The sequence below is a fragment of the Moschus berezovskii genome, chromosome 26 (genome assembly GCF_049115385.1).
Source record: "Moschus berezovskii isolate FMDL1 chromosome 26, NW_MosBer_1.0, whole genome shotgun sequence".
Lineage (NCBI taxonomy): Eukaryota > Metazoa > Chordata > Mammalia > Artiodactyla > Moschidae > Moschus > Moschus berezovskii.
This window is the reverse complement of record NC_142485.1, coordinates 41088795-41113773: the sequence shown is the minus strand read 5'-3', so window position 1 is coordinate 41113773 and position 24979 is coordinate 41088795. Positions and strand designations below refer to the sequence as shown.

Sequence of the window (24979 nt, the reverse complement as noted above, 5' to 3'; positions counted from 1 at the left end):
ACCAGGAGAGCCATACTTTTTCTGGATTAAGGCAGCATTTTATCCTGATTAAAATGACAATGGCTGGAAGGCAGCCCTCAGGGAGCCCTCAGGCTGGATAGATGCCCTGATTCTCCTTCCGACTGCATCCTTGCAATCACTACAATGTGCTGCAATTATTTAATATATATAAGGAAGGGATGCCCTGGGTCCCGCCAGCATCCATAATTCCAGATGGTGTTTAATGAGATATTACATATCACTTATTCAAGAAAATAAAACATTCAGAGTAACTGAACACTGATACTGCTATAATTTATAAGTGTAATGTATAGTGAAAGTCGCTCAGTCATGTCCGACTACAATCCATGGGATTCTCCAGGCCAGAATACTGGAGTGGGTAGCTGTACCCTTCTCCAGAGTATCTTCCTAACCCAGGGATTGAACCCAGGTCTGCCCCATTGCAGGTAGATTCTTTACCAGCTGAGCCACCAGGGAAGTATATACTGAGAAATTTCTTCATGCCAGCAAATAAAGATCTCATTTATTATTTTTTCATAGTACACTATAATATATGCATTCTCTAACCATGCTCTATATAGAAAGATAGACATTCTTATAAAATAAAAAAATACATTTTTGAATTTGTTTTAATGCTATCAAAATGCACCCATAAGCATTTCATTCCATTTATATTTCATGGTGGTTTTGTATAATAAATTCTTACATAGAATAGCCTTGCTGAAGGAGACAGCTTGCATGAATAGTTTCTAAATTTGAGAGAAATTTCAAAATTTCTGTCCAAAAGTAACTGCTGCAATTCATAACTTTACCAACAGGATATAAAGGCATTTGTCTAAGTATGTCAAAAACTCTGAGTTACCAAATATTTTTAAGTTTTGCCATTCAGAGTGGTGAGATATTATATTGCATTATTGTTTTAATTTGCTTTAAGTATACTTATTACCATGGATGGCTTATATTTGAACTCCTTGTTCATACTTTTACCTGGTTTTCAATTAAAGGATTTATTTCATTCCTCATAGTTCTGGGAGTACATGTCATAAATTAAGAAAATAGTCCCTTGTGTTTCATACTATTGCAAATTCTTTTTCTCAATTTGGATTTTGGATTTTAAATTTCAGGATGTCCAATTCTTTAGTCATTTTCTCCATAACTTCTAAGTTATGTATACTGAAGTAGTTCTTGTTAGTATTTTTATCACTACATATTAATATTTAAATTGATAGTCCAACATGTTAATTTTAAGCAGTGAAGACAAGATTTTGTATTTAATAAAACTGTCTACTTTCATGTTTCTGTCGCCGAGACCTCAAAATAGATTTGTCTGCTGAAAACGGGGTCATGTTGCAAGTTATCTGTTCGTCTTCTTGTCCTTTCATCCTCTCTCTGTAACTCTGAGTGCCTTTCCGTATGTCTGCATTTATACAAGAAATCTGCCGTAGTATTTGAGGGGTTGGGAAATATTTTCCCCATAAATATATTCACGGTTACTCAAAACACTCAGTTGCCCATATTAATATGATTTGTTACTTCCAAAATGACCAGGATAATGAAATAAACCATCCATTTTGGCTTATGTAAAAACACCACTGCAGCATGGATAGTAGTGAACAGAATACAAATACATGTTAAAACTTGCTCGTAGTTTTGCAAACATTTTTCTGCCTATCTCCCTTAAACACTTCATATTTTATTTCCAGAATTTCTCATTATTAGCAGGTTAGCCCTTTTTTGTTAATAATGAGTCTTATGAAAAAATACATCCAGTTTTTAACGAGTTGATGTACATTAAAATCAGCTAAGAAGATTATAAACAACTACATGTGTGCATGCATGTTAAATCGCCTAGTCATATCTGACTCTTTGCGACCCCATGGACTGTGGCCTGCCAGGCTTCTCTGTCCATGGGATTCTCCAGGCAAGAATAATGGAGTGTGTTGCCATGCCCTCCTCCAGGGTATCTTCCCAAGCTAGGGATCGAATTTGTGACTCTTATGTCTCCTGCATTGGCAGGCAGGTTCTTTACCATTAGTGTCACCTGATAAGCATACAAGTACATATTTTAATAGAAATGTATGTTTAGGCCTCAGTTGGATCCTTGAGTCTTTGATTTTACTGGTCTTCTCTTCAACACTAGCCAACTGCAGACTACCAACTTAAAAAATAAACCAATGGATTCAACCTTACTCAATGACTTTTATCTTGACCATGTGCTGCTAATACAAAGCATATGCTCAAGAAGGGAATTTGGAAGCTGTATCAAGTGATTCTCAATTTCACTGTTTTACAATATATACAAAGAATAGTGACCATCGCTGACAGATTCACAGACTCATGGAAACATGATAGGTTTGTAGGAGAGGAAGGAACACTGTCGCTGCCCCCTACAGCCTCTCTGCAGTGGCCCCTCTCCGACAGGAGGGCCTGTTTGATCGGATCCCTAAGCGCTGGTGGGGCCGCTGGGCTTTAACAGCCTGAGACATCCACCCTGCGGAGCAGGCCCTTCTGCTGCCTCGCACAGACCAGAAGGCCGTCCCTCCAGGGCCCTCCCTCATGGTGTGCTGGTCTGATGGTGCTGCCCCATCCCTTCTAGTCCCTGACCATGATGAGATGCTAAGATGTCGTTGCTACAAATACAATACTCCAGAAGCTTTTATCCTATGTTTTCATTCCATGTTTCCGAGTCTTACATGGGACATTAGTCACCAGTCAAGCTAAAAATAAAATGATGCTTTGATTTTTATCTGACTATGGGTCTGTAAATGGCTCCCTAAGACTTCATAATGACAATGGGGGAGAGTAGGTGGGATTTTGACACTGCTGGGCCTTTCAGTTCAGTTCAGTCACTCAGTCGTGTCCGACTCTTTGCAACCCCATGAATCACAGCACGCCAGGCCTCCCTGTCCATCACCAACTCCCGGAGTTCACTCAAACTCATGTCCATCGAGTTGGTGATGGCATCCAGCCATCTCATTCTCTGTTGTCCCCTTCTTCTCCCACCCCCAATCCTTCCCAGCATCAGAGTCTTTTCCAGTGAGTCAACTCGTCGCATGAGGTGACCTAATTTAATCCAAATGCAACCAAACCCCCTTATTAGCCCTTAAAAGTTCTCAAGTTCTAAACATCACCAGATAGAGTTAATATTATACAAATTTCTTCGGTAATACATTCAATCACATTTCTTTGAAAAAAACAAAACAAGACTGATACCTCAGCATCACCCAGCCATGATTTCCTGACTTTCATGGCCCTATCACAGTCATCTCTTACTTCTTCATCACCATCAATGCAGAAAATGAGGGGTAATCCTGTAAAAGTGAGAGGACGATAGAGCAAAGAAGTCTGTCACAGCTATTTTCCTAGAACTTGTAATAATCATGGAATAAATATGCTGATTTTCCACTTCTGCATGGCACAGTATTCCTTCATAGGTCCACTTTTATTCACTTTTTGAGGTTATAATGGGATTTATTTTCAAGTTTGATATTATAATGTTATCACATTTGGAAATTGCTATCAACTTCAATTATTTTCCACTGAGTCAACTCACCACGTGAGGTGGCCAAAGTATTGGAGTTTCAGCTTTAGCATCAGTCCTTCCAATGAACACCCAGGATTGATCTCCTTTAGAATGGACTGGTTGAATCTCCTTGCAGTACAAGGGACTCTCAAGAGTCTTCTCCAGCACCACAGTTCAAAAGCATCAATTCTTTGGCGATCCGCTTTCTTCACAGTCCAACTCTCACATCCATACATGACCACGGGAAAAACCATAGCCTTGACTAGATGGACCTTGGTTGGCAAAGTAATGTCTCTGCTTTTTAATATGCTATCTAGGTTGGTCATAACTTTCCTTCCAAGGAGTAAGCGTCTTTTAATTTCCTGGCTGCAATCAGCATCTGCAATGATTTTGGAGCCCCCCCAAAAAAGTCTGACACTGTTTCCACTGTTTCCCCATCTATTTCCCATTAGATTTGGGGATAAATTGAAATACAACTTTAAATTTAGAGAATGTCTACAAAGTATGACTGTCTCTATGCTCACCTAGAGGAGAGAGTCCTCCTCTCCATATTTAAGTCATGTTGGGTTAGACACACAGAGTTCAGTGAGGGGTGGTCCTGAATCAGGAATAGCTTAAATCAAAATTGCTCCATGAAGATTTATTGACTATTTTAAACTGATGTATCTGTTTTCATCAGAGAAGATAGTCACAGCACAGTTCTTAGCCTTGGAGGATGTATGTTCTATTTGCCATATTAGAACACATAAAGATATATACAACATTCAACAAAGGCAAATCAGAGATACTGTGGAGTATATGATTCAAGGTCCATGTTAGTAGCAAGTGCTAAAAGCATACAGACTTCGAAAAGAAAAAGAAAAGACTTGTTGGAGGGGTGTCGTTTTTTAACTTGGGATGCACAGGGAAAATTTTGTGAAATATTAATAAATATAATATGCAATTGGTTTTGAAAGTTGAATATAACTTAGGCAAGCAGAGTGAAAGATGAGAAATATTGTAGTATATTATATTTTCTTACAAAGTCAGAGCAAGAAATAACTCATAGACTCATTTAACTAAATATGTCCCCTAAAATATATTCATAGACTGAACATCTGTTCTCCCCCCCTGCAAATTCACATTCCCCCCGCTGCTAATGTGCTGGCATTTGAAGGTGGGGGCTCTAGGAAGTGGTCAGTGATTAGGGAGTGTGAGGGGCTTCCTGGAAGGGTGAGGGACCTCCTCGGTGGCTCAGATCGTAAATAATCTGCCAGCAACACAGGAGACCCAGGGTCAGGAAGATTTCCTGGAGAAGGGAATGGCAACCACTCCAGTATTCTTGCCTGGGAAGTCCCATGGACAAAGCAGCCTGGCAGGTTACAGTCCATGGATTGCAATGAGTCATTCACAACCGAGTGACTAATACTAGGGAGGGTGGAGTTCTCATGATCATGATTGGCATTCTTCTATGGGAGACCTTGGAGCGTTCCCCAGCCCCTTTTACCACATGAAGACACTGAGAGCAGAGACCCAGATAGCCCCTATGAACAAAGAAACAGGCCCTCGTTAGACACAAAATTAGTTGGCAATTTAATCTTGAAGTTTCTGCCTCCAGAACTATGGGGACAAGTGTCCATTGTTATTAAACCTCCCAGTTCATGGTATATCCTGTTATAACAGCCAGTGTGGACTGAAACACTACAGGGAAACATGGAAGAGACTGGAGGGCAGACATTTTTAATAGTTTGGGGTCAGATTGGAGGGTTCCTTTAATATCAGGGTCACGTTGACTAGTGTTCTTCTTACGGGCAACACAGAATGCAGACGGGAGCACAGCAACCGTTTCAGGATTAGAGGGGGTGGGCCTGCGGCCACGTGTCATTGTCTCAGTACCCCAGTCAACCCCTATGTAGGGTCAGCCTCGGACAGGACAGGGCCTTCATGGAGCATTTTCTGTGAGGATCAAAACAGGCTGTGGTTTAAACAGAGATACTGCAAAATAAAATGTTTAGGCTTTTATGACCACCTAGTGGGACTTCCCTGGAGATTTGAGAATCAAGAGAAACTACAGAGTCAATATGGGCAGAGATTTAAAAAATAGCAGTAATATGACAGCTCATAAAAAAGCAGCAAGGGCACAAAAACAGAAATATAGATCAATGGAACAGGAAAGAAAGGTCAGAGATAAAACCACTCACCTATGGTCAATTAATCTACCAAAAGGAGGCAAGAGTATAAAGTGGAGAAAAAAGTCTCTTCAATAAGTGGTGCTGGGAAAACTGGAAGCTACATGTAAAAGAATGAAATTAGAGCATTCCCTAACATCACACAGAAAATAAACTCAAAATGGATTGAAGACTGAAAAGTAAGACCAGATACTATAAATCTCTTACAGGAAGGCATAGGCGGAACACTCTCTGACATAAATCATAGTAAGGTCCTTTTTGATCCACCTCCTACAGTAATGAAAATAAAAACACAAATAAACAAATTGGACCTAATTAAACTTAAAGCTTTCACACAGCAAACAAAATCATAAACAAAACGAAAAGGCAACACATAGAATGGAAGGAAACATTTGCAAATTAAGTGACCAATGATGGATTAACTTCCAAAATGTTAAAACAGTTCATGAAGCTCAATACAAAAGAAACAAACAACACCCAATCAACAAATGGGCTGAAGATCTAAATAGACATTTCTCTAAAGAAGACATACAGATGGTCAAGAGGCACATGAAAAGGTGCTCAATATCACTAATTATTAGAGAAATCCAAACCAAAACTTCAATGAGGTTTCACCTCACACCAGTCAGCACTGTCACCATTAAATAATCTACAAACAATAAATGCTAGAGAGGGTATAGAGAAAAGGTAACCCTCCTACACTATTGGAGGAATATAAACTGATACAACCACTACGGAGAACACTATGTAGGTTCCTTCAAAACCTAAAAATAGAGCTACCATATAATTTAGCAGTCCTACTCCTGGGCATATCTGTTTAGAAAAAAAGCATAATTTGAAAAGATACATGTACCCTAATGTTCACAGCAACACTATTCACAATAACCAGGACATGGAAGCAACCTAAATATCCATCCATGGAGGAATGGGTAAATACAATGTGGTACACACACACACACACACACACACACACACACACACACAATAGCATATTACTCAACTATAAAAAAAAAACAAAATAATGCCATTTGCAGTGGCATTTATGAACTTAAGAGACTGTCATATTGAGTGCAGTAAGCCAGACAGAGAAAGACAAATACTGTATATTGCTTATATGTGGAATCTAAAAAAAGAAAATAGTACATGTGAATCTATTTACAATACAGAAATAGAGTCACAGATGTAGAAAACAAACTTATTGTTACAAAGAAAGAAAAAGGGGGAGAGATAAATCGGGGGATTGTGATTGACATACATGTGCTACTATATGTGAAACGTTGTGCCGTGCTTAGTCGCTCAGTTACGTCCAACTCTTTGCGACCCCAAGTCACATCCAACTCTTTGCCAGACTCCTCTGTCCGTGGGATTCTCCGGACAAGGATATTGGAGTGGGTTGACATTTCCTCCTCCAGGGAATCTTCCCAGCCCAGGGATCAAATCCAGGTCTCCCACATTGCAGGCAGATTCTTTACAGTCTGAGCCAAAAGGGAAGCAAAGTATACACCCGGGAATACTCTATAATGATGTTTATAGGAATGGAATCTAAAAAACAGTAGATATATACATATGTATAACTGATTCACTTTACTAATATAACATTGTAAATCAACTATACTCCCATAAAAATTAATTAAAAAACGGTGAGTAACTAAGGTTTTAATTCTAGATAATCTAGGAGCAGGTTTCTATTTCTAATTTGAGTCTAATAATTTCTTTTGTGTTCACAAGAAGTCTTCATTTAATGCTCAATATACTGTATTGGTGTTTTTCTTTCTGACTTACTTTGCTCTGTTTAATAGGCTCCATTTTTATCCACCTCATTAGAACTGATTCAAATACATTATTTTTAATAGCTGAGTAATATTCCATTGTGTATAAGTACCATAACTTTAGAATAGGAGAAAATAATAGCAAATGAAGCAAATGACAAAGAATTAAACTCAAAAATATACAAGCAACTCCTGCAGCTCAATTCCAGAAAAAAAAAAGCGACCCAGTCAAAAAATGGGCTAAAGAACTAAACAGACATTTCTCCAAAGAAGACGTACAGATGGCTAACAAACACATGAAAAGATGCTCAACATCACTCATTATCAGAGAAATACAAATAGAAACCACAATGAGGTACCATTTCACGCCAGTCAGAATGGCTGCTATCCAAAAGTCTACAAGCATTAAATATTGGAGAGGGTGTGGAGAAAAGGGAACCCTCTTACACTGTTGGTGGGGATACAAACTAGTACAGCCATTATGGATAACAGTGTGGAGGTTCCTTAAAGAACTGGAAACAGAACTGCCACAATACTGTAAAGTAATTTGCTTCCAATTAAAATTTTAAAAATAGTTAATAGCCACATACTAAAAGTTGATTTATTGATGGGTATATAAATCATATGAGTTTGTTTCATATGGATAATCCAAAATGAAACATACACTGTACACTATTGCTTTGTTTAAAGATTTTTGTTACATCGGGTAAATCATATATTCTTACTAAATTTCAAGTTACATCAACATGAGCAATTCTTGACCTCAAATTCTGTTTGTTAGCTGGGGATTACATCTAAATCTTATGTAATTTATATTAAAATGTTTGTATATTGTATTTGCACAAAATACATTTCTTTATAATAAAATGATCAAGTTGTTTAATATTATAAACTGTCAATTTTCATTAGTGCACATTTTGAGCTGCTAAAAACAGTGTTTGCACAGAAGTAACACAACCAGAGACCATGACAGCTCTAAGTGGTAACTTTCCTGACCACTGAGTGAATCGGCAGCTCGCAATCAAGCCTCTCGCAAAGGTGCCCTTTGTTTGAATTCCAGAGATTCTCTGGGCTGCGATTTAATTGTATTTGAGAAATAAGCAATTGTTCCAAGATACAGTGGGAAACAAATAGACTTGGAGTCTCCACCTCAACCTTATTAATTCGATTTCAATACTATTATTATACACTACTTTGTCCATTAACTAATGTTAAAATACTACAACCTGGTCACATATTTGCCCTAATAATGAGAACATTTTCTATTTCACAACATTATTTATTTCCTATTTCACATCATTCTTGATTCAAATGTCATATTTGTAAAGATCCTTGAGGCATGGCAACCCACTCCAGTATACTTGCCTGGAGAATCCCATGGAAAGAGGAGATTGGTGGGCTTCTATCCACGGGGTCGGAAAGAATCAGACATGACTGTGTGACTAAGCACAGCACACAGTGTAGTGCTTGGCAGTTATTATTGGAATTTTGTTTCTGATATGCTTTGGGAATTTGTTAGGACACCTGAAATGCTCACTTCTGTGGCCCAGAAGAATTATAATGTACTATTATGGTGTCCACTCAGAGAGGCATTCTGAGTGTGGAGTTCAGAGGAAAAATTAAATCATTTAATAGAAAGACAAAAACATCTTCCTTACTGTAAGGACAAGAAACACATAGAATTGTGACTTGTTATTCATCTCAAATGAAAACTTATAAGTAACTGAGTAATTTATGCAAACCCAAGCAGTTTCTTTCTTATCAGCCTTCCTTACTTTCTCTAGTTAAAACAGCTGAGTAAGAACCAAGGTTCACGCATATAACTCACCAATATTGATAAAGTAACTCAGGATAAAATACAATGAATCTAACTATTCTAACCTTAATATTTCTACTGCCGATCCTGTTATAAAACTGAAGATGGCCGGTATGCCTTTTCCTAAACTTTATAGTTATTAACATGTAAGTGTTAATCGTTCAGTCGTGTCCAAATTTTTGTGACTCTGTGGACTGTAGCCCACCAGGCTTCTTTATCCACGGAATTCTCCAGGCAAGAATACTGGAATGGGTAGCCATTCCCTTCTCCAGGGGAATCTTCCCAACCCAGGGACTGAACCCAGGTCTCCTGCATTACAGACTTTACGGTCTGAGCCACCAGGGAAGTTCATTAACATATAAAATGATCATAGTATCAACTTAAAAACTTAAGGGAATAATAAATACTTTAAAGACAGGATGGGCTTCCCTGGTGGCTCAGATGGTAAAGAATGCCTGAACTGCAGGAGACCTGGGTTTGATCCCTATGTCAGGAAGAGGAGAAGGGAAAGGCTACCCACTCCAGTATTCTTGCCTGGGAAATCCCAAGGACAGAGAAGTCCATAGGGTCACAAAAGAGTTGAACATGACTTAGACACTAAACAACATCAAAGTTGAGAAAATTAACATTTAAAACAGATTGCCTTTAGAATAGAATTATAGAAATTATAAGAGTTATAGGGATTGGAAATATTAACAGAATTTTTTTTGACTGTTTTATAAGCAACAGAAGTTTATGTAACTATTTAATTACTTTGGAAACTGCTCCCCCAACCCCAAATAATGCCTGAACCTACATGGTGCATAAAAATGACCTTGGATATTTTTGAATAATAGATTTGAAGATCATTTGCAGTTTTTTCTTCAGAATAGGAGTGCTTTCAGCTGGACAGTAAATTAAAAACCACATCCAACAGATGATTGATCTGGCTGTATCTGAGACCACTCCTGGGAAAGTTACCATGAAGGAGCTGGGCAATCTTCCTCACAGATAAATATTTTTTACTTACACATGCAATAAGCTTTGTTTTTTCATCAAAAGAGAAAGAATTACTTTTAACACAGAGTTACATGCCTTAATATTTGAGTTAACTGGATTATCTATTTTTTGTCACAACTCTTTCAGTTCAGTTCAGTTCAGTCACTCAGTCATGACCGACTCTTTGCAACCCCATGAATCACAGCACACCAGACCTCCCTGTTCATCACCAACTCCTGGAGTTCACTTAAACTCATGTACATCGAGTCGGTGATGCCATCCAGCCATCTCCTCTGTCGTCCCCGTCTTCTCCCGCCCCCAATACCTCCCAGCATCAGACTTTTTTCCAGTGAGTCAACTCTTCGCATGAGGTGGCCAAAGTATTGGAGTTTCAGCTTTAGCATCAGTCCTTCCAATGAACACCCAGGATCGATCTCCTTCAGAATGGACTGGTTGGATCTCCTTGCAGTCCAAGGGACTCTCAAGAGTCTTCTCCAGCGTCACAGTTCAAAAGCATCAATTCTTCGGCGATCAGCTTTCTTTACAGTCCAACTCTCACATCCATACATGACCACTGGAAAAACCATAGCATTGACTAGACGGACCTTGGTTGGCAAAGTAATGTCTCTGCTCTTTAATATACTATCTAGGTTGGTCATAACTTTCCTTCCAAAGAGTAAGCGTCTTTTAATTTCATGGCTGCAATCAGCATCCGCAGTGATTTTGGAGCCCAAAAAAATAAAGTCTGACACTGTTTCCACTGTTTCCCCATCTATTTCCCATGAAGTGATGGGACCAGATGCCATGATCTTTGTTTTCTGAATGTTGAGCTTCAAGCCAACCTTTTCACTCTCCTCTTTCACTTTCATCAAGAGGCTTTTGAGTTCCTCTTCACTTTCTGCCATAAGGGTGGTATCATCTGCATATCTGAGGTTATTGATATTTCTCCCAGTAATCTTGATTCCAGCTTGTGCTTCTTCCAGCCCAGCGTTCCTCATGATGTACTCTGCATATAAGTTAAATAAGCAGGGTGACAATATACAACCTTGACGTACTCCTTTTCCTATTTGGAACCAGTCTGTTGTTCCATGTCCAGTTCTAACTGTAGCTTCCTGACCTGCATACAGGTTTCTCAAGAGGCAGGTCAGGTGGTCTGGTATTCCCTTCTCTTTCAAAATTTTCCACAGTTTATTGTGATGCACACAGTCAAAGGCTTTGGCATAGTCAGTGAAGCAGAAATAGATGTTTTTCTGGAACTCTCTTGCTTTCTCTATGAACCAGCGGGTGTTGGCAATTTGATCTCTGGTGCCTCTGCCTTTTCTAAAACCTGCTTGAACATCTGGAAGTTCATGGTTCACATATTGCTGAAGCCTGGCTTGGAGAATTTTGAGCATGACTTTACTAGCGTGTGAGATGAGTGCAATTGTGCGGTAGTTCGAGCGTTCTTTGGCATTGCCTTTCTTTGGGATTGGGATGAAGACTGACCTTTTCCAGTCCTGAGGCCACTGCTGAGTTTTCCAAATTTGCTGGCATATTGAGTGCAGCACTTTCACAGCATCATCTTTCAGGATTTGAAATAGCACAACTCTTTGGAGTTTTTATTACAATTCTCTCTGTTATTACAAAATAGCACTATTCCCTAGTAGAATCATTTATGTGGAATAAAAACTAATAAATAACTAATAGAATAACATCAGATAGATTAAGAAATCTTGCATCAAATTAACAAGTACTGCCTGTGCAGTTATTTTGTCCAAACACACTGGCCCATGCATCCTTGACAAGCAGAAAGCAAGCTTGGCTAAGGAGTCCATAAAGGAGGTAGCCATATGCAGTAAGTCTCAGAAAGGACAACTGCAAAAGCAGACAGTAACACTGGAGATGGATCAGAAAAAAGTTTTAAGGTGTTTTATATCTGAAAATTCATAAAGAAATGCAATTCAAATATTTTGAAATATAGTCATAATCTATTTTTAACACATTCACTAGCTAGTTAATACATCGATATTCATATACATTCATGTTATATATTTATTATTATATTAAGAAATTCCAATGTCTTTGAAATGGATATTCCTTATTCCTTAGCCAAAATTTAAAAAAAAAAAATGATGGATATATTGTACAAATACAATCTTGGTGATAAATTAAAAATATAACTTACAATCATCCCAGGAAATATTGTTCTTTCTTCATGGTGAAAAATCATATATCAAAAGAGAAAGCTAATTAGCAATGGGATATATTATGAACCAAAATTTTTCCAGAGTGCAATATTTTTCCATCCTTTTACCCCACCCGTCTCCTATGCCCTGTGTAGTGAATATATTCTATGACAATATCAAGTTCCTTTTGTTGTTCTCTAAATTGTACTCAGACATGTACCTTTGTGCCTTTTGTCTCAAACCCACAGTTGCTTAAAAACAATGGTGTATTGTAACTGTAGTTAAACTACCTTGGCAACACTGTCTTACCCATCTTGAACAATTTGGTATCTATTAATGAAGTCAGGGATTGCTGTAAGAAGTTGTGCTTTTAGGGATTGAAAACATGGTTCACACATCCCCCATCTTTACTATTTCTTTATAGTAACGAAGATGTTCCTTTCTGATCATTAAATTCAAATGCTAACCCCAATGAAGTTTCAGAATCTGAGTATGTCAAACCATGCCACCTGGTCTGTAACAGGAAGAGCCGACACCTTACCTCACTTTCAGATTGCCCTGTTGGAGCTGTCCATCATACACTGACAGAATATCGAAGTCCTCTTCCAGAGCAAAGGTGTGGAAGGACAGCTGTATCCGATTGCGCTCCCCCGTGATGATGATCCAGGTGCAGTTAGCATAGTTGGGGTAGCCGTGGGGGAACCCTGGGCTCTCGATGGTGCCATTGGGACCCTGAACTAAGCCCCCGCAGTTCTGACCTGGAAGAGAACACACACCAGAAAGCACATGAGCTTGGCCTGTCTTTAAGGTACTCTTTGTAAAATTTTCCAGCCATTATGGCCATTATTTTATTTTTATTTTATTATTATTATTTTTTTTGGTCACGCTGTCTGGTTTGGAGCATCTCAGTTCCCTAACCAGGGACTGAACCTGGGCCATGGCAGTGAAGTCCAGAATCCTAAACACTAGACCATCAGGGTGATAAATTGCAGCAATATTCTCCAATGTTAAAAAACAGAGAATGCGTGTGTGCTAGATCATGCCCAGCTCTTTGCAACCCCATGGACTGTAAACCAACAAGCCAATCTATCCATGGAAATTTCCCAGGCAAGAATACTATAGTGGAATAACAACAGAGAATAAGATGGCAGAGGAGTAGGTGGGCATGGAGTACATCTCTCTCCATGGATACGTCAGGAACACACCTTCAGACACAGAAGTGCAGGCAGAACACCAGCTGGGAGTGGACAGGAGTACCTGATCAGTGGGAAAAAAATATATAGAACCATGCAAAACTCAGTAGGATGAAGGAGCTAGGGGGAGAAACAGGAGTGTTCATAGGACAGGACCTGCTCTCCACGGGTGGGGGAACTGAAGCAGGGGTCCCATCCCCAATTGGGGGCAATTGTCTGAGTCAGAGGAGAAACATTTAAGGTTGAGAGTGAAACAGCTGATCTGTGGCAGCCTAAAGGGAATGAAAATCAGACAGTCCTTGTCTCATCCATAAATACCCCAGACAGGGAGGAGGGTGCCCTGGAAGGCTCAGCGACTGGGAGGTTGAGTTTAGGGATTGTGGAGCAATCCCAGGGTGAGGGCTGCTGCTGACTGTGGAGAGACGGAGCAAGGGGATGTGAGGAAGGAGACTGTGGTGCAAAATGTCTGTGGAGGAAAGCCAGGCAGCCATGGCAGCAAGATGATACTGCTGAGTCATGCGTAGGGGGTGGAGCCATCACCATAGCCCCCCTCTCTCCACACACCAGTATTGGCAGTTGAACAAGAGAGAGGCTGGCCTGTCAAACGCCTGATGCAGTGAACTACAGAGTAGGACCCCACCCAGGGTGCCCCATTATGTGCCTGACACACCAATCTACAGAGTAGGACCCTAGCCAGGGGGACTCCCTCTATGTGCATGACAAGCAGAGCAACAGAGAAAGACCCCAGGCAAGGGAGCCCTCTAAGTGCCTGAATGGGTGGAGCTATGGAAAAGACTGGCCAAACAGGCTTTCTGATCTCCAGCTACAAGAGGCTGGAAAAAAAGACTCTGAGAGGGCCATAACTCCTGCAGCAGAGGCAGTCAGTGTCTCTGCACACTTGGTGCCGCCAGGGCCCCAGCAAGCCAAGCAGCTGTGCCACCTTCATGCTCAACTCTCACTGGGGCAGAGCTGCCACAGGCAAAACAAAAAAAATTCTTGTGTCTATGCGCACATGGTCGCTTTGGTAGTGTTTGATTCTTTGCGATCTATAGACTGTGGCCAGCCAGGCTTCTCTGTTAGGGAGGGGGGTTCTCCAAGCAAGAATACTGGATCGTATTGACCAATACTGGTTGCCATACCCTTCTAGAGCACTACGTTTCCTGCTGCCCTAGCCGCCAACTCCCCTGAGTACCTGGTCCTGCCAGAACCCCTGCAACACACGCAGCTGCACCACCTCCACACCTGGCCCTCGCAGGGGCAAACCCAAGTCCTCCAGGGCAGCCTCAGGAGCAAACCCCAGTAGGTGCCCTACTTGCAAAGGTGGAAATGAAACCACAATTGAAACCCAGGGGCAGTGTGGCTAAGGAAGACCGAAAACCTTCCCACCAGCTGTATAAGTTGCAGATTAAATCCACATGATCAACTAGGCAGACTCTGTCTATGCAATATATATATAAGGCCATTGAGAGCTCCCACAAAACAAAATGCACCAGTTCTGATAGCTGTGGACATTGGAGGCAAGAACACACAGGAGGAGGACAAGATTAGAATCTGAGCTGCCCCCAGGGCAGTTACAGAGATCAGCACAGTGCTGGAGGGCATCCTAGGGAGGAAAGGTGGACTATGACTTCCAGGGAGGGAAAGGACTCTGACAGCACTGACTCAAGTAAAACATTTACTATTCTAAAGTTTTGACTTGTTCTGTAGAATCTTTTGGACTTTTTCCTTTCTTTTTTTCCATTTTTCCCCTGCTCTGTGATTGGTGATTTTATTTGCACTATGAAATCGAATTAAGCTTTTGAGCTTCTTTTCCTTTTTTTTCACAGTCACATTTTTTATTGCTATTATAAACTTCTGATTCTATGTTGGGTTCTTGCACTTCTGGGGAATTTCCTTTTTTTTTTTTCTTTTCTCTTTTGACTTTTTAAAAAAATTTTAAACCTATTATTATTTTTCTACATTTATTCCTTTGTTTGCTTTTCCCCTTGCAGTTAATCTTTAATGTATAGAAATCTTCATCTCTATTTAACTTTGCATATCTATTCTTTCTTTCTTTTCTTTCCTTCTTTACTCTCAACAAATTTGTTAGTTTTATTTTCATTGCTTTATTCCCCAATTAGCACCTTGCTTTAGTTTTGTTTTCCAGTTTGTGCTTTAGTTAGTTTTGTTCTGGCAGGTGTAATTTTTGGTTTCTTTGATCACCAGGTCAGTCTATTGTAATTTTTTTTTTTGGACTGCTTTGATTTTGCTCATGGGTGTATATGTATATGTGCATATTTCATTATTTTCATTATTACTTGCCTGTTTTGTAACTGCCATTTGTCTTGGGTTCAACTTTGGTTTCTCATTTTTGGATATTTGTTTTAATCTCACTTATGGACCTAACAGAAGCAGAAGATATTAAGAAGAGGTGGAAAGAAAACACAGAAGAACTGTACAAAAAAGATCTTCATGACCAAGATAGTCACGATAACGTGATCACTGACCTAGAGCCAGACATCTTGGAATGTGAAGTCAAGTGAGCCTTAGAAAGCATCACTACGAACAAAGCTAGTGGAGGTGATGGAATTCCAGTTGAGCTATTTCAAATCTTAAAAGATGATGCAGTGAAAGTGCTGCACTCATTATGCCAGCAAATTTGGAAAACTCAGCAGTGGCCACAGGACTGGAAAAGGTCAGTCTTCATTCCAATCCCAAAGAAAGGCAATGCCAAAGAATGCTCAAACTACCGCACAAGTCCACTCATCTCACAGGCTAGTAAAGTCATGCTCAAAATTATCCAAGCCAGGCTTCAGCAATATGTGAACTGTGAACTCCCAGATGTTCAAGCAGGTTTTAGAAAAGGCAGAGGCACCAGAGATCAAATTGCCAGCATCCACTGGATCATGGAGAAAGCAAGAGAGTTCCAGAAAAACATCTATTTCTGCTTCATTGACTATGCCAAAGCCTTTGACTGTGTGGATCACAATAAACTGTGGAACATTCTGAAAGAGATGGGAATACCAGACCACCTGACCTGCCTCTTGAGAAACCTGTATGCAGGTCAGGAAGCTACAGTCAGAACTGTACATGGAACAACAGACTGGTTCCAAATAGGAAAAGGAGTACGTCAAGGCTGTATACTGTCACCCTGCTTATTTAACTTATATGCAGAGTACATCATGAGGAACGCTGGGCTGGAAGAAGCACAAGCTGGAATCAAGATTGCCAGGAGAAATATCAATAACCTCAGATATGCAGATGACACTACCCTTATGGCAGAAAGTGAAGAGGAACGCAAAAGCCTCTTGATGAAAGTGAAAGACGAGAGTGAAAAGGTTGGCTTGAAGCTCAACATTCAGAAAACAAAGATCATGGCATCTGGTCCCATCACTTCATGGGAAATAGATGGAAAAACAGTGGAAACAGTGTCACACTTTATTTTTTGGGCTCCAAAATCACTGCAGATGCTTATTACAGCCATGAAATTAAAAGACGCTTGCTCCTTGGAAGGAAAGTTATGACCAACCTTGATAGTATATTAAAAAGCAGAGACATTACTTTGCCAACAAAGGTCCGTCTAGTCAAGGCTATGGTTTTTCCCATGGTCATGTATGGATGTGAGAGTTGGACTGTGAAGAAAGCTGATCGTCAAAGAATTGATGCTTTTGAACTGTGGTGTTGGAGAAGACTCTTGAGAGTCCCTTGGACTGCAAGCAGATCCAACAAGTCCATTCTAAAGGAGATCAATTCAGGGTGTTCATTGAAATAACTGATGCTAAAGCTGAAACTGCAATACTTTGGCCACCTCCTGCGATGAGTTGACTCACTGGAAAAGACTCTGATCCTGGGAAATGTTGGGGGCGGGAGGAGCAGGGGACGACAGAGAATGAGATGGCTGGATGGCATCACCGACTCTGTGGACATGAGTTTGAGTGAACTCCGGGAGTTGGTGATGGACAGGGAGGCCTGGCGTGCTGTGATTCATGGGATCGCAGAGAGTTGGACACGACTGAGCGACTGAACTGAACTGAATGCCATAACAAACCACTTGTGGAATCTTCATTCCTGACCAGAGATCAAGCCCTGCACCTTTGGAGTGGGAGCACTGACTCCAAGACCCTAGATCACCACAGAACTAACCCTAGGGAGTGTCAAATAGTAAGAACTAACACAAAGGAAACCACTTGAATACAAGACCAGCATCCCCAACCACCAGTAACACCCTCTACAGATTGCCTCATCTAAACAACAAACAAAACTAAAATACAAACCCAATCATCAGCAGACAGGATTACCACCTCACTCAGCCTGGATTATCAGAGGAAAAACACACACAAACAAAAACTCAGCACAAATCTCACCCTATAAGAAGCTTACACAAACCACTGGTCCAACCTTAGAAGGGCAGAAACCAAAAGGAAGAATGAATTCAACCTTGAAGCCTGGGAAAAGGAGACCTCCAACACAATAAGTTAAAAAACAATAATGAAAAGGCAGAAAAATACTGCACATATGAAGGAACAAACTAAAAACACAGAAGTCCAAATAAATGAAGAGGAAATAGGCAAACTACCTGAAAAAGAATTCAGAATAATTACAACAAAGATGATCAAAAACATAGAAAACAAAATGGAGAAAATTCAAGACTCAATTAACAAAGGCCTAGAAGAATTAATGTATAAGCATACAGAGACAAGCAACACCACTACTGAAATTAAAAATACTCTAGAAGTAATCAATAGCAGAATATCTGAAGCAGAAGAACAAATGAATGAGCGGGAATATAAAAATGGTGGAAATAACTTCAGAAGAGCAGGAGAAAATAAAAAGAATGAAAAGAACTGAAGATAGTCTCTGGGACAATATCAAACACACAAACATTCGAATTATAGAGGTCCCAGAAGAAAAAAAAAGGGGGGGGGGCGGTTATGAGAAATTTTGGAAGAGATTATAGTTGAAATTTTCCACTTCCTGGAAAATGAAATAGTCAATCAAGTCCAAGAGCCCCGAAGAGTCCCATACAGGGTAAACCCAAGGAGAAACATACCAAGTTACATGTTAATCAAACTAACAAAGACTGAACACAAAGTAATATTAAAAGCATCAAGGGAGAAACAAAAAGTAACATACAAGGAAAACCCTATATGCTTAACAGCTGATCTTTCAGTAGAAACTCTGCAGGCCAGAAGGGAATGGCAGGATATATTTAAATTACTAAAAGGGAAAAATCTACAACCAAGATTACTGTACCCAGCAAGGATCTCATACAAAATTGATGGAGAAATAAAAAGGTTTTCAGACAAGCAAAAGTTAAGAGGATTCAGAACCACCAAACGAGCTTTACAACAAATGTTAAAGGGACTTATATAGTCGAGAAATACAAGAGAATAAAAAAGATCTAGACCCAAACAACTCCAAACAATTAAGAAAATGGCAATAGGAACATATATATCAATAATCACTTTAAATGTAAATGGATCAAATACTCCAACCAAAAGACACAGACTGGCTGAATGGATACAAAAACAAAATATGCTATCTACAATAAACGCACTTTGGACCTAAAGGCACATTTAGACTGAAAATCACAGGATGGCAAAACATATTCCAAGCAAATGGGAAGAAAAAAAAGCTGCAGTAGCAATCCTCATATCAGACAAAATAGACCTTAAAATAAAGAAGATTACAAGAGATAAGGAAGGATACTACAAAATGATCAAAGGATCTTAATGTCAAGAGGAAGACAAAACCATTGCAAATATCTATGCACCCAACATAGGAGCACCTGATACATAAGACAAACACTAAGAGACATAAAAGGAGAAATTGCCACCAACACAGTGATAGTAGATTTTAAAAACCCAGTCATACCAATGGACAGATCATTAAAACAGAAAATTAATAAGGAAACACAACTTTTAAATAATACATTATATGAGATAGATCTCATTGATATCTTCAGGACTTTCCATCCAAAGGCAGAAGAACACACTTTTTTTCTCAAGTGCACATGGAATATTCTCCAGGATAGACCACATCTTGGGTCAAAAATCAATCCTCAGTAAATTTAAGGAAACTGAAATCGTATCAAGCATCTTCTCTGACCACAACATGATGATACTAGGTTTCAATTACAGGAAGAAAAAAATATATATATAAGCACTACAAACACATGGAGATTAAAAAACACATTTCTAAACAAACAACAGGTTATTGAAGAAGTAAAAAAATTCTAGAAACAAATGACAATGAAAATAGGACAACTCAAAAACTATGGGATGCAGCAAAAGCAGTTTTAAGAGGGAAGTTTATAGCAATACAACCCTATCTCAAGGAACAAGAAAAAAATCTAATAGACAACCTAACTTTACACCTAAAACAACTTGAAAACAAAATAGCAGAAGGGAAGAAATCCTAAAGATCTGAGCAAAAAAGAATGGAAGAAACAATAGTAAAGAATAATAAAACTAAAATCTGCTTCTCTGAGAAGACAAACAAAATTGACAAATCCTTAGCCAGATTCATGAAGAAAAAGAGAGAAGATTCAAATCAACAAAATTAGAAATGAAAAAGGAGAGGTTACACAGACAATGCAGAAATACAGAAGATTATAAGAAACTTCTATGAACAACTACATGGAAATAAAATGGATAACCTAGAAGAAATGGACAGATTTTTAGAAATGTTCAATCTTCCAAGACTGAACCAGGAAGAAATAGAAATTATGTACAACTCAGTTACAAGCACTGAAATTGAAGCTGTGATCAAAAATCTCCCAATAAACAAAGCCTAGGATCAGATGGCTTCACAGCAGAATTCTATCAAGCATTTAGAGAAGATATAATGCCTATCCTTCTAAAACTCTTTCAAAAAATTTCAGATGTAGGAACACTTCAAAACTCATCCTACGAGCCCACCATCACCCTGACACTAAAACGAGACAAAGACGATGCAAATAAAGAAAACTACAGGCCAATATTACTGATGAACATAGTTGCAAAAATCCTCAACAAAATTTTAGCAAACAGAATTCAGCAACACATCAAAAGGCTCATACACCATGATCAAGTTGGGTTTATTCCAGGGATGCAAGGATTTTTCAATATAATCAACTCAAACAATGTGATACATCATATTATCAAATTGAAAGATTAAAACCATATGATAGTCTCAATAGATGCAGGAAAAGCCTTTGACAAAATCCAGTACCCATTTATGATTAAAATTCTTCAAAAAATGGGCATATAAGGAACCTACCTCAACATAGTAAAGGCTATATATGATAAGCCTACAGTAAACATTACTCTCAATGGTGAAAAGCTGAAAGCATCACCCTTACTAAGATCAGGAACAAGACAAGAGTGTCCACTTTCACCACTATTATTCAACATGGTTCTGGAAGTCCTAGCTACAGCAATCAGAGAAGAAAAAGAAATAAAGGAATCCAGATCGGAAAAGAAGTAAAGCTCTCATTGTTTGCAGACGACATGACACTGTACATAGAAAACCCTAAAGATAGTATTAGAAAATTATTACAGCTAATCAGTGAATTTAGAAAATTTGCATGATACAAAATCAATACACAGAAATCACTTGATTTTCTATATACTAACGGAAGTTCGTGACATTGTAGAGGAGACAGGGACCAAGACCATCCCCATGGAAAAGAAATGCAAAAAAGCAAAATGGCTGTCTGAGGAGGCCTTACAAATAGCTGTAAAAATAAGAGAAGCAAAAAGCAAAGGAGGAAAGGAAAGATATAAGCATCTGAATGCAGAGTTCCAAAGAATAGCAAGGAGAGATAAGAAAGCCTTCCTCAGCGATCAATACAAAGAAATAGAGGAAAACAACAAACAAATAGGAAAAACAAGAGAAAATTAGAGATTCCATGCAAAGATGGGCTCGATAAAGGACAGACATGGTATGGACCTAACAGAAGCAGAAAGTATTAAGAAGAGGTGGCACGAATACACAGAAGAACTACACACACACACAAAAAAAAAATCTTCACGACCCAGCTAATCAGAATGGTGTGATGACTCACCTAGAGCCAGACATCCTAGAATGTGAAGTAAAGTGGGCCCTGGGGCGTATCACAATGAACAAAGCTAGTGGAGGTGATAGAATTCCATTGAGTTACTTCAAATCCTAAAAGATGATGCTGTGAAAGTGCTGCATTCAATATGTCGGCAAATTTGGAAAACTGAGCCTTGGCCACAGAACTGGAAAAGGTCAATTTTCATTCCAATCCCAAAGAAAGGCGATGTGAAAGAATGCTCAAACTAACACACAATTGCACTCATCTCACATGCTAGTAAAGTAATGCTCAAAATTCTCCAACTCACACTTCAGCAATACATGAACCGTGAACTTCCAGATGTTCAAGCAGGTTTTAGAAAAGGCAGAAGAACCAGAGATCAAATTGCCAACATTCGCTGCATCATCAAAAAAGCAAGAGTTCCAGAAAAACATCCATTTCTGTTTTATTGACTGTTCCAAAACCTTTGACTGTGTGGATCACAATAAACTGTGGAAAATTCGTCAAGAAATGGGAATACCAGACCACCTGACCTGCCTCTTGAGAAACCTGTATGCAGGTCAGGAAGCAACAGTTAGAATTGGACATGGAACAACAGACTGGTTCCAAATAGGAAAAGGAGTGCATCAAGGCTGTATATTGTCACCCTGCTTATTTAACTTATATGCAGAATGCATCACGAGAAACGCTGGGCTGGAGGAAGCACAAGCTGGAATCAAGATTGTTGGGAGAAATATAGATAACCTCAAATATGCAGATGATACAACCCTTATGGCAGAAAGTGAAGAAGAACTAAAGAGACTCTTGATGAAAGTGAAAGCCTTCTTTCACCTTTTCTCTCTTGAGTGAAAACATTGGCTTAAATCTCAGGATTCAGAAAACTAAGATTATGGCATCTGGTCCCATCACTTCATGGCAAATAGATGGGGAAACAGTGGCTGACTTTATTTTTCTGGGTTCCAAAATCACTGCAGATGATGACTGCGGCCATGAAATTACAAGACGCTTACTCCTTAGAAGGAAAGTTATGACCAACCTAGACAGCATATTAAAAAGCAGAGATATTACTTTGTCAACAAAGGTTCATTTAGTCAAGGCTATAATTTTTCCAGTGGTTATGTATGGATATAAGAGTTGGACTCTAAAGAAAGCTGAGCACCAAAAAATTGATGCTTTTGCACTGTGGTGTTGGAGAAGACTCTTGGGAGTCCCTTGGACTATGAGGAGATCCAACCAGTCCATCCTAAAGGAAATCAGTCCTGAGTGTTCATTGGAAGGAGTGATGTTGAAGCTGAAACTCCAATATTTTGGCTATGTGATGCAAAGAGTTGACTTATTTGGAAAGGCCCTGATGTTGGCAAAGATTGAAGGTGGGAGGAGAAGGGGATGACAGAGGATGAGATGTTTAGATGGCATCCCTGTCTCAATGGACATGAATTTTGGTAAACTCTGGGAGTTGGTGATGCATAGGGATGCATGGCGTGCTGTGTTTCATGGGGTCGCAAAGAGTCAGACATGACTGAGCAACTGAACTGAATGAAAGAAATCAAAGATGACATAAACAGATGGAGAGAGATTCCATGTTCCTGGGTAGGAACAAACAATATTGTGAAAATGACAATACTAACAAATGCAATCGACAGATTCAAAGTGATCCATATCAAACTACAAATCACATTTTTTTCATAACTAGAACAAAAAATCTCACATTTCATATTGAAACACAAAAGACCCCGAAAAGTCAAAGCAGTCTTGAGAAAAAAAAATGGAGCTGGAGGAATCAACCTTCCTGACTTCAGATTATACTACAAAGCTACAGCCATCAAGCCAGTATGGTTCTGGCACAAAAACAGAAATATAGACCAATGGAACAAGATAGAAAGCCCAGAAATAAACTCATACATATATGGGTAGCTTATTCTTGACAAAGGAGGCAAGAACATACAATGGGGCAAAGACAGCCTCTTCAATAAATGGTGTTGGGAAAACTGGACAGCTCCATGTAAAAGAGTGAAATTAGAGCACTTCCTTACACCATACACAATGATAAACTCAAAATGGATTAAAGACCTACATGTAAGGCCAGAAACAATAAAACTCATAGAGTAAAACATAGGCAGAACACTCATTGACATAAACCAAAGCAAGATCTTCTATGACCCACCTTCTACAGTAATGGAAATAAAAACAAATGTAAACAAGTGGGGCCAGAATAAATGTAAACATTTTTACACAGCAAAGGAAACTATAAGCAAGGTGAAAAGACAGCCCTCAGAATGGGAGAAAACAATAGCAAATGAAACAACTGCCAAAGGATTAATTTCCAAAATATATAAGCAGCTCATACAAATCAATGCCAGAAAAACAAACAACCCAATCAGAAAGTGGGGCAAAGACCTGAACAGACATTTCTACGAAGAAGACATACAAATGACTAACAAACACATGAAAGATGCTCAACATGGCTCATTATTAGAGAAATTCAAATTAAAACCACAATGATCTATCACCCCACACCAGTCAGAATTGCCATCATCAAAAAGTCTGCAAACAATAAATGCTGGAAAGGGTGTGGAGAAAAGGGAACGCTCTTGCACTGTTGGTGGGAATATAAATTGATACAGCCACTATAAAAGATGGTATGGAGATTCCTTAAAAAACTAGGAATAAAACCACCATCAGTTCAGTTCAGTTCAGTCGCTCAGTCGTGTCCGACTCTCCGCGACCCCATGAATCACAGCACGCCAGGCCTCTCTGTCCATCACCAACTCCTGGAGTTCACTCAAACTCATGTCCACAGAGTCGGTGATACCATCCAGCCATCTCATTCTCGGTCGTCCCCCTCTCCTCCCGCCCCCAACCTTTCCCAGCATCAGAGTCTTTTCCAGTGAGTCAACTCGTCACATGAGGTGGCCAAAGTATTGCAGTTTCAGCTTTAGCATCAGTCCTTCCAATGAACACCCAGGATTGATCTCCTTTAGAATGGACTGGTTGGATCTCCTTGCAGTACAAGGGACTCTCAAGAGTCTTCTCCAACACCACAGTTCAAAAGCATCAATTCTTCGGCGATCAGCTTTCTTCACAGTCCAACTCTCACATCCATACATGACCAAGGGAAAGACCATAGCCTTGACTAGACGGACCTTTGTTGGAAAAGTAATGTCTCTGCTTTTTAATATATTATCAACAATATGACCCAGCAATTCTACTCCTAAGCATATATTCTGAGGAAACCAAAATTGAAAAAGACACATGTTTCCCATTATTCACTGAAACACTATTTACTGTACCTGGAACATGGAAGCAATGTAGATGTACATCAACAGATAAATGGATAAAGAAATTAT

At 39.3% G+C, this 24979-nt stretch overlaps 1 protein-coding gene across 1 annotated transcript in view; it reads right to left on the bottom strand.

The window, feature by feature from the left end:
• The window catches only part of CSMD1 (CUB and Sushi multiple domains 1), a 1848896-nt gene that overhangs the window by 1713779 nt on the left and 110138 nt on the right, over window positions 1-24979 (bottom strand). The window contains exons 2-3 of the mRNA XM_088832674.1: window positions 13625-13676; window positions 12961-13177 (exon numbers count right to left, since the gene is read on the bottom strand). Of these exons, the coding sequence (XP_088688800.1) occupies window positions 12961-13177; window positions 13625-13676 (269 nt within the window). The remainder of the gene's footprint in view (window positions 1-12960; window positions 13178-13624; window positions 13677-24979) is intronic.